At 38.3% G+C, this 15,422-nt stretch overlaps 1 protein-coding gene across 5 annotated transcripts in view; it reads left to right on the forward strand.

Moving 5' to 3' along the window:
- ARHGAP18 (Rho GTPase activating protein 18) overlaps positions 1–15,422 on the forward strand; it is a 79,358-nt gene that overhangs the window by 33,892 nt on the left and 30,044 nt on the right. For 4 of the 5 annotated variants that reach the window (XM_015858567.2, XM_015858566.2, XM_015858565.2 and 1 more), the window contains exons 2-4: positions 9,803–10,002; positions 12,091–12,326; positions 14,913–14,985. In XM_015858567.2, the coding sequence (XP_015714053.1) occupies positions 9,803–10,002; positions 12,091–12,326; positions 14,913–14,985 (509 nt within the window). Of the gene's footprint in view, positions 1–8,344; positions 8,440–9,802; positions 10,003–12,090; positions 12,327–14,912; positions 14,986–15,422 lie in introns of those variants that run through there. The other variant, XM_032443636.1, reaches the window with a different exon arrangement.

A 15,422-nucleotide genomic window follows, 5' to 3' on the forward strand; every position in this document is an offset into this window, starting at 1 on the left:
CTAGGTCATTTCTCTGTACTGGGCCATTGAATCCACACGGTTGCCTCCACAGCACTTTCTGTAGGCAGCTCTGCTTCCTACCCTCCTGTATCTTGTGTAAAAGCATTGCTCTGCTTGGTCTTAGTGCATCTTTGTTGGTTTGTTGGGGTTATGAGAACAGATCCCTTACAAAATGTCTTGAGACTCTTGCAGGGATTTTCATGCCTGCTGTTTAGGAATGCTCATACAAATTCATTTACAATTTCTTCCGAATGTAAGAATTACACTGCGATAAATTGACTATGAATGCGTGCCAACTTCCTTCAAGCACAAACAAAATTACTGAATTGTGCTGTAGGCCTTACATTAGTAACTAACAGGGTTATAGGTCTAATTAGTAGGTCCTTTAACGTGGTAAGAGCTAATGCTTTTAGAGGGCTAATTGCTTTTAGAGGCACAGAAGTGTCTCCAGTATCATTTCATGGCTGTGACTGTTCTTTACTAGATGGCTGTGGCATTTGCCACGATAGCTTAAATCAGGCTTTGTTGACACACTTATTTTTTTTTTTCTCCCTGCTGTGAAAAGAAAAATAAATTATTTAAATCTTCCTTCTCTGTGCCTCTCAGTAATGGAATTACAAATACTATATCTATTTCACTTTCTACTTGGTGCTCTTTGATATTTATAGGGTCTGAAGTAATCTCACACAGGTTTTATTCTCTTCTTTGTGAGATTAGTTCCAGTGATTCTCTTAGGAGATTACATACAAAAAATACTTTAGAAACATATACGATGTATTTGAATATTTTTCCAATAAGCAGCATGAGAATTGTTGTAGAGAACATACGTTGCATATATATTTTTAATTTATATTAATTGCAGAGAATAAAATAATTACAAGTACAGAAGGGAACAAAAAATGCCTGTATGGAAACAGATGACATAGAAGGCATTTAGAAGGAATGAGAAAAGCAGATAACTCATCATGGAGCAGAGCCAAAAATAGGACAGAGGAGACTCAAGTGAGTCCATTCTTTTCCTTGTTTTCCTAGCCATGTGCAATATTTTTTGGTTTCAACTGGAGTTTTGAACAAAGAACTGTGTGAAAAGGAAGTACACTGAATGCTCCATTTGGAGACTAACTTCTGTTTTCATTCAGTGGAACTCAAGCTTCTGTAATGATATCTAGCTCCTCTGGAAGTGCTCATGAGTTGCTTCTAAAATGGTGACAGTTGTGTGACTGTAAATGTGGTGGTCGTCCCTCTGCCCTCATCTGTTTGTTTTCCTCTCTGGTGGGTTTGGATTTCCGGCAATTGTTATTTTCCTTTGTAAGATACATGCTTTTGAACAGAAAAATGCTACGTATGAACAAACAATAGGATTACATTTTGAAAGTCTTTCAGAGTATTAATTCAAGTAGAATGAGAATTAAGAGATTTAGAGTGGCAGAACCTGAGACAATATGGTCTACTCATTTTGTCCATGCAGAAGTAAAAGCAAAAAAAAAAAAACCAAACTTCTTTTGATACTACTTCGCAGTTAAGCTTATTGTGATACTGTTGCAAGTCTGTTAATACATGATCCTTTTTACTTAAAGCTCCAAAACTGGGTACCAGGAGGCTCATCTTTTACTAAAAGAAATAAGTAGGCTTCGTTGTGTCTGAAGAATAGAGCTAAAAACACACACTTAGAGTTTTTAACAGCACAGACACAGGAATGCAGCAGGCACCCCAAACACAAGGAAATGCAGGTAGTCCAGTCGGTTCTGGGGGGTGCAGGCTTCACAGCTGTGGTTGTTGATCCCAAATTCTAGTTTTCCTGTTTTGGAGAAAGGAACAAGATGTTTATTTTTAAACAGTTTAGATTGTTGTATCTAGTAACTTTGTAGATCATAGAATCATAGAATGGCCTGGGTTGAAAAGACCTCAAACATAATCTAATTTTAACCCCCCTGCAGTGGACAGGGTCACCAACCACTTGACCAGGCTGCCCAGAGCCACATGTTGTGGCTAATAAATTATCTCATGTATACGTACACAGGGGGCAATGATCTGTAACACCATTTTAGATGGGGTGTGTGTGCGTATAAGCTCACTCTAATTATAATTTACCGTATCACAAATAGGTAGTAGGTGGAGTCTAAATGAGTCTGTAGGAGCAAGATGTCCTATTAAAGGAAATGCCAAGAAATATTTTAACCTTCTTAGAAGTGCTACATATATGCTACAGGTGGATTAGCTTTTGTCATCATATCTGGGATCACCTATGGTCATTGCCATAGTTTCTTTCCTGTTTTCTGCAATTACAGATTGGGAAAGGAGGGTGAAAGCTCATGTTCACTATGGTAAAAATCTTACATAAATAGTAATAAGGATATCACTGAATAGTCATAATAATAATCTGTGAGTGTGTGTGTGTATTAGACCTATAATCCGGCAGCTCTGATGTTGCCCTGTTTAAAATGCTAGTGTTTGTAGTGGTGTTTTATTTAGTGGTTTTTTTAAAAAACTCTCTAGGTATTCACCTCAGTTAATGGTACTACACAAAGCTCCAAAAGACCCGATTCTCCTTGCTCAGGGCTTTTTATGCCATCTTTGCAGTCACTGTATGTGCTATTTGGAAGGAGAACAAAACTTTGCCTCACTTTTTTTCTTTTTTTTTTTTTTTTTTTTTTTTTTACTTTGCTTTGGAGCTTAACGGGGATTTGGGCAAGTTTGATCACAGCTGGCATTCAGAATGTCCCATGAGGTCACAAAATAGCTATAAGAAAACATTTCTGTTGTGGAAAAAAAGGTGTGTGTCAATGCACCAAAACTGCTAGGATTTGTATTGATGAAGAGTTTGCAGTCAGTCATGGAAAGAATACATATTAGAAAAGGTAGAAAGAAAAGGATACGGTTGTTGCGATGTGTGACAGGATTTAAGAGCTATAAGAAAAGCAGAGTTCAGGCTCACTCTGAAGTTTCTGTGGTACCTTCTAAAAGTTACCAAATACTTTAAAAGGGGCAAGAAATATCTGTTCACTTTTGTGGACCTCAGATTTCCAGACTTGGGTCTCATTAGGTATTGCTAAAGGGTTACCTGCTGCTCATGAAAGCTGGAGAAAGGGACTTCTGCTTGCCAGGAGATTTTAGCTTTCTATGTAGTAGAAAGAATATTTTTAATACATATTAAACCACATGAAGCATTGAAGACTTAGGTAGTGTCAGTGCTCCATAGCTTTATGTAAAATACAGTTACTTTGGAACAACCTGCTTTGATGGTCATATCCATTACAATTTGATACTTCTTTGAAATATGCTCAAAGCTGCAATGCAAAGCTCTCAATACTTGACAAAGGACTTGTGAGACAGAAAGAAATTTCTTTAAGATTAGGTTGAAACCAAGTAAAATAAAGAGAATCCTTGGAATAGAGGCCTTTTGTTATCCTCATGCCTGATCTTTGGGCTGTAGCTCTGCCTTGAAACTGTGAATGATCAGGATGTCTCTTAGGTAGGTTGCAGTGGCTATGGGAAGGGCTGCAGGTCATTCCTGAGACTGGTGTTCCAACCAAGAACAGGGGGCTCCAGCCAGGCAGGTCTCGCAGCTGCTGGATTAAGGTTTTTTTGGTTAATTCAACTAAGAAGGCTTTGCACCTTGCCGTGCTTCTTAGCTTCCTGAAAGGAGAAAAATGGGGAAGCTGGTTTTAGTCCCTGGTTTCAGTAGTACAGCTCTCGGGATGAAAAGTGAGATGGGAGACCACATTGTTTCTTTCTCCTTATCTTCCTCATTGTTTGTTTAGATTGAAAAGGAAGTCCTGTATTTATATTTAAGATTGCTCAGTAAATAGTTTTCAAAATGAGCATGATATCCATAGGCATTTTTTAGTTGTTTACATCTGCTTAGCCTTTGTACAAACTTAAAATTACTGCTTGAATCACTCTTGACTTTGTAATTCTTCTGTCAACAAGATAACACTGTTTTGAGAGAGCAGCTCTATTTATAGCCACAGTGCTGGAGTCATAAACACACAACAAATGTGCTTCCTTCTATCCGCCTTGCAGATCGGTCAGATATTGATCTTTAAAGATCAGTGGTCCATGGGAAAAGACTCCAGAGATCTGACTACTATTCTTATTTGTATCACAGATTTGCACCATGAATTTGAATAGCATGCTTCACCTCTCCAGGCCAAATCCCCACCCTTTTATTTTTGCTTTCCTCACGGCCTTTGTGCATCTGGTTTATCAGGTTATTAACTCTAACCATGCGTGTGATCCGCACTGACAGTGAGATCAGTATCATTCAAGGTATGGCTACAATTCTAATACCAAGAGCTGTCATGTAAATGGCCAAATCTATGCAGTCACTGGAAGAAATGAGGCTGTTTGCATGGCCATTTCACAAGTTGCTGATGACTTATGGTTGTAGTCAGATGTGTTTTAATCATTTTCTGTAAGTCTGGGAGGAAGGTGCTATTTTACTGTAGTGTCGGAGAGTATGTCTGAAGGGGCTACAGCACTCAAGATGTTGCCTCTACAAGAACACCAGTCGCGATGGTTTATGGACAGGTTTACTTAAAGAAGCTTTCAAAGCCAAGAATGTCAAATCTCTATTTCAGTGTACAGCTTTAGTAATAATCTAGATGTAATCTGGCAAGTATTGCATGATAGTGTAATGCTTTTTTTGTGTGTTGTTCTCAACAATGAAAGTTAGTGAGAGTAAGTGATCAGGTAGTTTCTTCCCATGTTCCAGTTGTGACACTTTTTATAGTTGTGACAGGTCGTATACAGGAACATTCGAGGCCTGAATTTTAAATGCCAAAATCTGTCAAAAGTGTGTGTGTGTGGGGGGGGGGGGTTAACTGTGTTATTTGGTTTAACTGTGCATTTATATTCCCTAGTTTTTTTTACCTTGAAAATCCTTGCATTTAGTATTTGTACATCTTTGTGTATTTGCACATCTGGTATATATCCATCCATGTATGTAATACATAAAGATTCTGTACAATGATTAGGCCTGTACAGTGATGTAGAAAGAGTGATCGTACCCAGGTCCAAAATTAGAGTCCAGCACTACAGAAATAACCGTGATCTTTTTCTCATCACTCACTGTTTTAAAATACAACGTAATCTATATTTCATAAGTGAGAAGAAGTAAGTGTAAAATTAGCTTTCTGTGAACTTAATTTATTTGAAATGCCAGCAAAGATGCACCTTACTAACTGCTTAATCTTTGGCTCCTGTGGTTACTGGTGACAAATACTGGTTATGAGCAGTTAAGAAGGCAATGGAACAGACAGATTTTATAGGAAAGAAATTAGGAAATAAAGCAACTGTACAAATATAAAGTGGTTATTGATGAAATAAAAACCATGTTGACTGAACCTTAAGAAAAAAGCATATTTTGATTACTGTATAAAACAGTGATCAACGTGAAGGGTTGCATCCTTTTACAGGCTGAGAAAGGAAGTGTTTGGTCATGAAAGGAAAGACGTAAGTTATTTACATGCAGGTCTTCTCTTAGGTTCTTGCTTATCTCCTTATTTGAAATATTTTATATTATTGAAATAATACAAATTTGGTTCCTTTCCATGCAAATTTTGTCCTTTCAGTTCCATGAAGTGTATAATGAGTAGTGTTCATTACAAGAACTGTTTCTAATGGCTGCCCTCTGGAAGAAGTGAAGTGCTTTGTCTCACATCCTTGGTGTTTCTAATAAATAAATACATCCCCATTGAGTGGGACAAGAAGATAACTCTGATAAGAGTCAGCAGTAAAGGGATGTTTGACTATATTGAAGAGTGGGTTTTATACCCAGGGACTCAGTTTTATGTTGAGATAAATAGTCAAAAATCTTTTGGGCTTCAAACTGTGTGTCTGAATATCAGAGGTCAGAACTGACTGTATAATTTGGAAAGAAGAGTATTGCACTGCTTCCTGTGAAGCTGTCTGGACAGTGAACTATTTACTAGTGATTGGAAATAGAACTGAATGGGCTTTGAGTGTTAGCTAATGCTGTAGTGGAAATAAGCACTTTATTTTCAAAGTTGCTGGAGAATACGCTTATGATTTAGCAATCTGGAATGCTGAATGTGTTATTTTAAGTGCTTGTGTTTGTAGTCCTTCTGGAAGAAGATGTTTCCTTGAAGCTACTTGTGAAAAGCAGCAGCTTTCTTCAAATTTTCAATAAAAAAAATCTGAATGCTGTAAAAAATAGAAATGTGCTGGAGAAGTGATATTTTCTGCAACTGCAGGAATAGTTGGGGTTTGTTGTTTTTGTTTTCAATGACTGGTGTTTGTTTCCTACTGATAGTTTTTCCAGCTTGTTATTTTATGACTCTTGCTGAGAATGTGGGATTCATTATTTTTTAAAATATGCCTCCCTTCCAGATTCTTTAGTATCTTAATATTAAGATTGATGGCTTTTTCCATTCTCCTTTCTCTTTAAAAAACAAAACAAAACAACTTGATTATAATGTGTTCTCAGCTGTGTGTTTGTATTGTATGATATACTGCTGGTGCTTGCTAAGCATCACTGGATTGGATTTAGTGGAAGGTTGCATCGGAAGTCTCATGTTTTTAGTCTTGTCAACAGATATGTAAAAACAAGCACCAGTTCTGTACTTTTTCATTTTATTTTTTTTTCTTTAAAACCAACCTTATGATATCCATGTTGGGCTCAGTGTCTTCAATGGCTCCTTCTTGGTTGTGCCTTGTTATACACAAGGGTTACTGGACATACAGAGATGAGTATGCCTGGCACCTCTGCTGTGCAGATTGCTCTCCAAATACCACTTCACTGGCATTTTTTCTCTTGTGCGGCATGCAAAGCAAGAAAATGAAACTAAGCAAAGTGAATGTAAGATCTGACCTGCTCTGTCAGCTGAAGTTTTAGGAGTTTTCTCTCTGTGTGAGCTTATTTGTGTCCTAGCCCACAGAAATATTTACTGTGAGTGTGGAGACATGCAGAACAAGAAGAGGGCTTAGAATTTTAAAATGCAAGGTGTTTGCATCCTAAACAGAAATTGGGGATAGTGGGTTGAAAGACCATGCAGCAAATATAAAGGAGCAGGGAGGCTGGTGCAGGCATGATGATCTCTAGTGTCAGCTCCTGAGTTGCTGCTGATTGGCCCCATAGGTGGCTTTCATTAAGCATGAATGCAAAATGAGACATGAGAGATTTGCAATAAACCTGCCAGGTTTTGTTGTGAATGTTTATTTTGGGAGGTTTTTCTAGTTGTGTGGTTCTCTCAGTGACGTCCTTCATAATGCCCAGTGGCTTTATGGCTTGCACAGAGCTGGGAAGTGCTGTACTGATTTGTCAACAAGCGATGTAGAGTTTGTGCCACAAAGAGCTGTACAAGAAAAGATGCTTATGTTTGGTCAGCTAAAGCAAAGCTGTGACCTGTCATTGAAGAGTTCAGTCTCTGATGATTAAGGGAGTGTTTTTATACAGCAAATGCTCACAGAGCCCTGAAGATGGCCTTGAGTCTTTATGCCAGATGCCAGCTGTGCATCTGATGACACAAACTTCTGTTTGAGATGTGGTTTGATCTGGGTAAGCAAAGGAGCTTCCTTTTCTGGAAGACTGGGATAAAGTTTTCATGGAGTTGTGGACTACAGCAGCAGCCTAATTTTGCCACACTATCCCCAGTGTGCTCCATTTTACTGTATTAGATCAGTTGGCTTTACCTTTTGCATGGTGTGCTGTGGTGGTTAAATTTCAGCAGAGGTTGGTTAGCTGGAGCAAGTTGTTCAAAGGTGAAAGGCTATTGAAAACCTGCTGAGCAGCTTCAGGTGGTTGGCTCAAGAGTCGATAAGCTGAAGTTTGACCTCCTTTTACTTGCAGTTCAAGTGTGCAGTGCCTGTATGTGGAGAGCTTTTGGCCTGGTCTGGGCATCTTCAGCAGTGTGAGGTGGGAAGCCTGAGCTGTGGCTGGAAGCCTGGCCTGCTTCCCAAGGCTCACACCCTTCAGAAAATGGCTATTCTGTCTCTGATTTGGCTTTTTAAGATGCTTCCAACATATCTCCAGGAACATCCTTTTGCAGTAATTGCTGCTAGGTTCACAGACTTACCAGGTCTGAAAAAGGATGTGTTTATGCAGAAAGGTTAAAGGACCAAGTTTCTACATGCAGAAATTGTATTTATTGGACACTGTGCTTTAACAGTAAAATATTACTGCAATTAGTGCATGGACTAAATGCTCCCTTATGTATTTTTTTTTCTGGGCTTCCATGTAGCAGCAGGTTCTAGAATAATGTTGGGGTGCATATGAGCTTGGTAATTCATTGTCATTTATTAACTTGTACTTAGAGCAAAGAGGCAGGGCGGGTAGAAACTGATTGTCCTTCCATAGGGCTCTTTACCTTTAAAGGCAAAGTCCATATAGTTAGTATTTCTTATCAGAGAATCAAGCGCATGGTGGAGTGAAAGGATCTGTGAGTTGGACGCACAAGGGACTTATCTTCAGAGAGAAAGGTATGACTTTTTTACCTAGGGGTAGCTTACAAGCGTTAGTTGTCCCAAGATAAAATGTAAGGACTAGATGCATTTGTTTTAGTTCTAGATAAACCTGTAAAGTCAGCCAAATGGAAAGGTAGGAAGGACTTACTTTGCTGGGTTTACCTTGTGATAAATCCACAGATCTTGATCTTTCCTTTGTTTTTCTCTTGGAATAAACGATATTTATTACTTAACCCAAACTTAACCTCTACTCTTTAAGCATGGAGATAAATTCAAGCATGAAACAAGACACCTCCCCATCCCTGGAGGTGTTCAAGGCCAGGCTGGATAGGGCCCTGCGCAGCCTGGTCTAGTATTAAATGCGGAGGTTGGTGGCCCTGAATGTGGTGGTGGGACTGGAGATTTATGATCCTTGAGGTCCCTTCCAACCCAGGCCATTCTGTGATTCTGTGAAAGACAGCTGAAGCTGTCCCTGAAATGTTAAGGACGTGCTATATTTTGATATTAGAATTAATTCTGATGTGCCGGTGTAGTAGTGGAGTTCCTTAATTTTGAAAGGACTGCTGAAGATTATCTGTCCAATTTTCCCCCTCTTAGAATAGGGTCAATTTTAAAGTTAGATACAGTTTCTAATAGTACAATCTGCTTCTTCTTTATGACGCTTTGTCCTCCCAATTGCAGCTGTACTTAAGACGAAAGATGGCTTTCAAAGGCCTTAGCAAAATGCATTTTTCAGCGTGTACTAAACCCTAGTAACATCAACCTATTAAAATGGTAAATATTCAGTCAGAGAGGAAGCAAGATAGAAAGAAACAAAGAATGACCTTGATTAAACATTTAGACTTAGCAGTTCACAATCCATAACTACGGTAATTCTACTTTGTCCTCTCTCAGATATAAATAAGGTCATAGATACCAGAATAAACATTAATAAAATAACAGAAGCAGAAAAGCAAGGGAAAATAGCAGGGGTATGTTGAAGCTATAAGATTTTACTCAAAAAGAAAGGTGTTCTTCAAAAATTCTTCATAAACAGTGATGCTAGAAAGATACCATAATGTTAGACACTATGAAGTTAGCAGAACTGATTACTTTAGATTGATTGAGAGATCAGATGTGACTAGGATTACTAGAACGTGGAATGGTTATTTTTTCTTTGTCATTCCCGCTTGGCAGATATGTTTATCACATATATGATGGTGCTAGATTAAAATATGTTCCAAATATTGAAAGTAATTTTAAATGTCTCAATTTACTTGTTGACAATAGTTTGTTTTGATACTTGGACACAGCTCATCACGATGTGCCTTTGCAGGTGTTAATGTATCCTGTCTTTTAAAATGCTAATGAAGAATTGCTCTCTATTTTATGTTAATAGCCGCCGTTCTGGCCAATATACAATGAACCATGATGATTCCAGGAGGATCCCAGATGGAGCATCATTTGATCGCTCAGGTTCTCAGGACTCGCTGGATGCAATGTCTTTGGATGATTTTTGGAAGGAAGTTGAAAACATTCATGAAACCAGAGGAAATAATCATGAGGAACGACAAGCAATTGTAGTAAAGGAGCCAGATGGTAATGAAAAACATTGTTGTGAATGAACATCATTTTGCTTATTTGGGGATTTTCTTTAAGAGTTATTTCAAGAGATGGACTCACAAAACATTCTTAAAAAAGGAGAGTTACTCTGTTGAACACACATTATTGAAAATTCATTTGCCTCTGATGCACAGTGCACTGAAAGAGAATTGTGCTGGAAATAAGTAAAAGGCCGTTTTTCTTTTGAACGGTACTTGTAGAGACTGTAAATAGTTCCCTGTGCTTACTGACTGTGAGAATTGTAAACCTTCGTTTGCAGTTTAATTTGTGTAAGTTGTTCACTACTGTCCTTTCTTGCGGATAGAAACTTCACAAGGACAAGCCAATGATTAACTTAGCTAAGTAACTTATAGGCTTACAACTGTATTGGCTGTTTCATTGCATTACTTTTGTTTCATGGAAGCATCACTCTTGAATGCATGATTGTAGAATAAGCTGGGCAGTTTATTTTTCTTGTTCCATCAGACAAAAGAGAAGTAAGATCCTTAATTCTGTTCTTCTCTCTCTCAAACCAAAAACATTGCAATAACTTCCCCTCTCAGATTCTTACTAAAATCTGCATCTCCTCACTAGCAGAGACTGTTGTTCTGCAACACATGAGCCTCCTTTTTTGTTGTTGTTTTAAAACACCAGCTTGCTGCTGCTGATACGCCTTCAGGCTCTGCAGTCCAAACCCCACCATTTCCTTTTTTAACTTATATATAGCTTTCTTCCTCACAGGCTTCAGCTGCTGACTCTATGCTGGCAGAAGCTAAAATGAGTCAGCTCAGCAGAGCTGATGAGCTCAACCAGCTGTTGCTGTGCCCCACAACTCACGTTATGTGCAACACCTCACTTGAATGAGCTCTCATGAACATGTGGGACATTGCTACTCTCCTGCAGGCTGCCTGGGCAACAGGCTTGCTTGAGATGCAGTCATACAAATGCAAGGCAAGGGAGGACAGGGCTTTTCTTACACCTTCTCTTCAGAATAGACATAAACCTCCTTTCTTGTTCTAATACCAAAATGTGCAAGAATTGTGTCAGATTCTGTGTTTGGCTACACAGCTGGTGCAAAGTTCATGCTTAAAGCGTTGTGTCTATTTTCTGAATACTTTTAAAATTTAGATGCCCACTTGGATGTGCACTGGGCACTGAGGGAAACTACAGGCAATAGTGAAGTTGACATGCCAACTCAGGAGCATTTTTAGGCATCTGAAACACTGAAATATTGCTTGGAAGTTTGAGAAAGGTTTTTGTAACAATGTAGCACTATAAGCTAGATTGTTACAGATAGAACCTAGTGTCTGTGTTTAAAAGAAATTACCATTGGAGGATATGATTTCAGAAGCAGAAGTTTTGCTATTGATGGCACTACTGAATAGCTTTCTCATCCTTCATGTGTAACAATCTGTCAATATTGGATGCTCTACCAGTTGTAAGACCAAAGCAATAATCATTTTATGAGCTGTCAGCAGTCTGGAGACTATGACAGAAGAACTGATTAAAAAATAGCGTTAAGGTGACTCCTATAGCCTGGTTTGTCCTTCAATAATTTGAGCTAATGGAGGGCTATGGGATTAATGTATCAAGAAAACTGATTAGAACCGTGTCAGCAAGGAGGCTAAAAAGATCGAGGACTGAACTAAAAGTCAGTGAAGTAGCAGTGATCAGAGGCTTTCGGATTTCTCATACAAATTTGTATCTAAGTAACATTTATAAAATAGGGTAATGTGTAATGAAAGTGCTGTCAATTATGATAGATTGTCCCGTAGTGGTCTCTTTTGAGTTAACTGTTTTAAAAGCCTTAATATGATATGGTAACTCTTTTGAAGTTCTTCAGAAACAACTTTTTTTTCCCCCAAGTCATGATGATAAGTGCAAAGAATTGTTCTTTATTGTGGATCCCCAACGTTTTTCTTTTTTTCTTTTTTTCTTTCTTTTTTTTCCTTTTCTTTCTTTCTTTCTTTTTTTTTTTTTTTCCTCCCTGTGAACTGTATTAGCTATATCATGTCCTTGTAGACAAGTGTGTTTAACAGTGCTGGAAAGCCAGTATTTATGCCCTTTTTTCTTTGCCTGTCTCAGAGGGAGAACTGGAAGAAGAATGGCTGAAGGAGGCAGGTCTGTCCAATCTGTTTGCTGAGAGCACAGGTGATTCCCAAGAAAGCATGGTGTTCCTGTCCACTCTGACTCGAACCCAGAAGGCAGCAGTAGAAAAACGAGTAGAGACTGTCACACAGACCTTGAGGAAAAAGAACAAACACCACCAGATTCCTGATGTCAGAGATATCTTCAGACCACAGAGTGACCCAAAGGGAAAGGTAAGTTCCTGGCTGACATTTTCTTTGATGATGACAGAGAAGAGAGAGGGACAGATAGGAGGAGAGGAGAGAGCAGCAGAAACATAAAAGAGCTATTTCTAGAAGATTTGTGTCTAATTTTTTACTGATTTCTAAGAGAAATTTTTAGCATGTATAGGAGTAGCATTGGTCCAGACTTGACTTTGTAAAGCAATTTTATTTTGCATAATGCAGTATGTATGCAGGCCTCATGTTACTCTGAGGGGATGAATAAAGCAGTCACTCTGTGATTAGAAACTGATTGGATTTAATTTTGGTTTTAATTGGATTTAACTCAAGCACAAAAATCATGACAACAAACACCCAAAGGGCAACCAAAAGCACACTTGGTAAAACCTGCGAATGTGTGGTGTGCCATATAGTGATAACATTACACGTTACTAGGACTCTTTGGTTGTTCCCTTTAAAAAAAGGGAAATAAGGGACGTCAGCTGGGATCTAGACCACTGTACTAACTCCTAGGTCTCCTGCATATCATTAAAAAGTATGTGTCAAGTTTTTCTGCTGGGTTCTGAAAGGTTCCTGTTTTCCCTTGTGGGCTGTTGAGCAGGAGAGCTCCTCTCTGTCATGCACAAAAGGGGAAGGAGGAAAACAGGACTGTAATTAGAACTCCTCTTCTGCAGAGAAGTTTACGCTCTCTCTTCCTCAAAAAGGAAGCAGGCTTTCAGCTGGAAGGAGATGCTGGCTGGATGGCTGTACACCACTAGCTTACCAAATCCCAGCCCCATCTTTGGTTGTCACTCCTGCTTTTGCTATGCAGCCAACACAGCATTAGTGTGATGGATTTTGAGAGGAGTTCATTTCCTCCCTGCCTTAGCTGCTGCTTCTCCCCGGGCAGCTTCTTTCATCTTCAGTGAAGGTGAAACATGGTGGGGGATGTTTGTAAGCTCAAATGTATGTCCTGGAGGCAGAACTTCCCATTCTGCTTTGTATGTGCTTACAGAAGAAATACTAACTCCATAAAAGATTTCTGGGATTTGGTTTGGAATTGACTACCCTTAAAAGTTACAAGATTTAATAGTAGGGCAATTTAGATAAAATATAATGTAACCTAAGGCTATGTAATTTCCCTTTCAAGTGTGTTTGCTATTTTGGTCAAGTACAAGAAATACTCATGTTCCTTTTTAAACTACACATTGTAACGTCTGAAAATCATGTGTTACAGTGTTCTGTAGACTTCTGCTTCTCTTAAGCTGCATGTTTTGATTCTGATAATATGAAAAAGGAATAATGCAAGCAGACAGATGATTGTAACCATGTGAGATGTATGTAACAAGATATTGATTAAATATAGAAATAATAATAATAATAATAATAATAAAGTTTCTCTTAAACCTTTCCCTTTGATTGAAATAAAATAATGTAAATATAGGCCCTTAAACCTATTCTGCATTCCTTTCTCCAAAGCAAGATAATTCTGAAGTCAGTGCTTGGGTTTATCTATCAAATCAGTCACAGAAAGCTGGCCATGAGGTAATTTTCACAGCTTCCTAGGTAACTTTGATAGTTTCTCATGATTAGAAAGCTTTTATTTAACAAAAGAGGACAGAAGCCATCTGCAGCTGTATGAGGTCATCCCAGTTCAATAATAGTATCTGAAAGTCCTGTAACCCTCCCCTCATCTGGGGGCAAGCAAGAGGAAAGGTAAAACAATAGACAGTGTTGTGATGTTTCTGCTAAGTTTCCTGCTATATTCCTGCCAAAGAGAAGCTAGACATTTCTTACAGGTTGGAAGTCTGCTTATCTGTGCAGTTTCCAGTGTGCTGCTACTGATCCATGGAACATTAATAATTTTCTAAGTAGCCTTACAATCTTCTTTTCTCTCTCGATATGTCTGATTTTAAATAAGTGTGTATAAAAGTTTATTTTGGTATCACAGTATCACAGTCTCATGCGGGTTGGAAGGGACTTTAGAGATCATCAAGTCCAACCCCTGGGATTCGAGCCTCTGTGTAGCAGAGCGGCACTTCTACCACTTGTGCCACAGGGGGGATTTGAACCTGGGCCTCCGGTGTTGCAAAGCGGCATTCCTACCACTTAACCACCGGAGGCACAGAAGTGATAGAAACTATATTAATTATATTAATTTATATTATCAGCAAATGAGGACTTAAATAGTGCTGATTAGCACTCTGGATTTTTCATGATATCTAAACATTTGTTGTTGATCTAAGTTGCAAAAAAGATCATAAAAATTACAGGGAGGTAAAAATAGTAAATGAATATATGTGTACCCATATATGTATGTACCGGTGCAGATTTTCTGTATGTTCAGAAATATTGTTTCTATGATAGTTGTAATGCAATTCATAGAATATGAGAAATCTTGAGTGGGTAGTTCATCCCCACAGAAATATAGAAAGAATACATTTTCTTATTCCTTACAAAACTGGAAAATTAAGCTATGTATCTTTTTAGGAAGAGGAGGGATGATAGTTACCACTTTCTTAATTACTTATATTTCAGATCTCATTTGTCTTTGTTGAAAGGATTTTGATTGAAATACATAGGTGTGCTTCTACATTGTATTTATTGTTCCTTTCTTAGGTCTGTGATAGAAGTGAACCCTCAGCTGTAAGAACAACTGAAAGCAAAAATGAAATGCAGGATGAAACAAAAGGTAACACTAGACAGATTTTTTTCTTGTTTGTAGGAGTTCCGTTTCGCAATCTACTTCACAAATTGGTATTTCGAGTAAATTTTTGGCAAAATAAAATGAAATTCTCATGGGAAAACCTATTCTGGCCTCTGTTGTGCACTTGTAAAGTTTTTAAGTGTGGCTGTTGGTTGTATCCTTTGAGCCATCTGGGAAAACTTGTTTGTGATCATCTTATAATCAAGTCACCTGGGAGAAGTCTCTTCTCAAAGGTTATTCTGAAGTCTTTCCTGATCTTAATTTATCCATTCTGGTTTATCTCTGCTGTACAGTACAGGAAATTAAGCAGTATACATATGCACTGATGAGCTTATAAGAGAACAAAAACAAATGAGCTATAAACATACAGCACAGGCGAGAACTGGCTGCGTGTCTGCAACTCATGAAAAACAAAACTAGAA

Source organism: Coturnix japonica, chromosome 3 (assembly GCF_001577835.2).
Source record: "Coturnix japonica isolate 7356 chromosome 3, Coturnix japonica 2.1, whole genome shotgun sequence".
Classification (NCBI taxonomy): domain Eukaryota; kingdom Metazoa; phylum Chordata; class Aves; order Galliformes; family Phasianidae; genus Coturnix; species Coturnix japonica.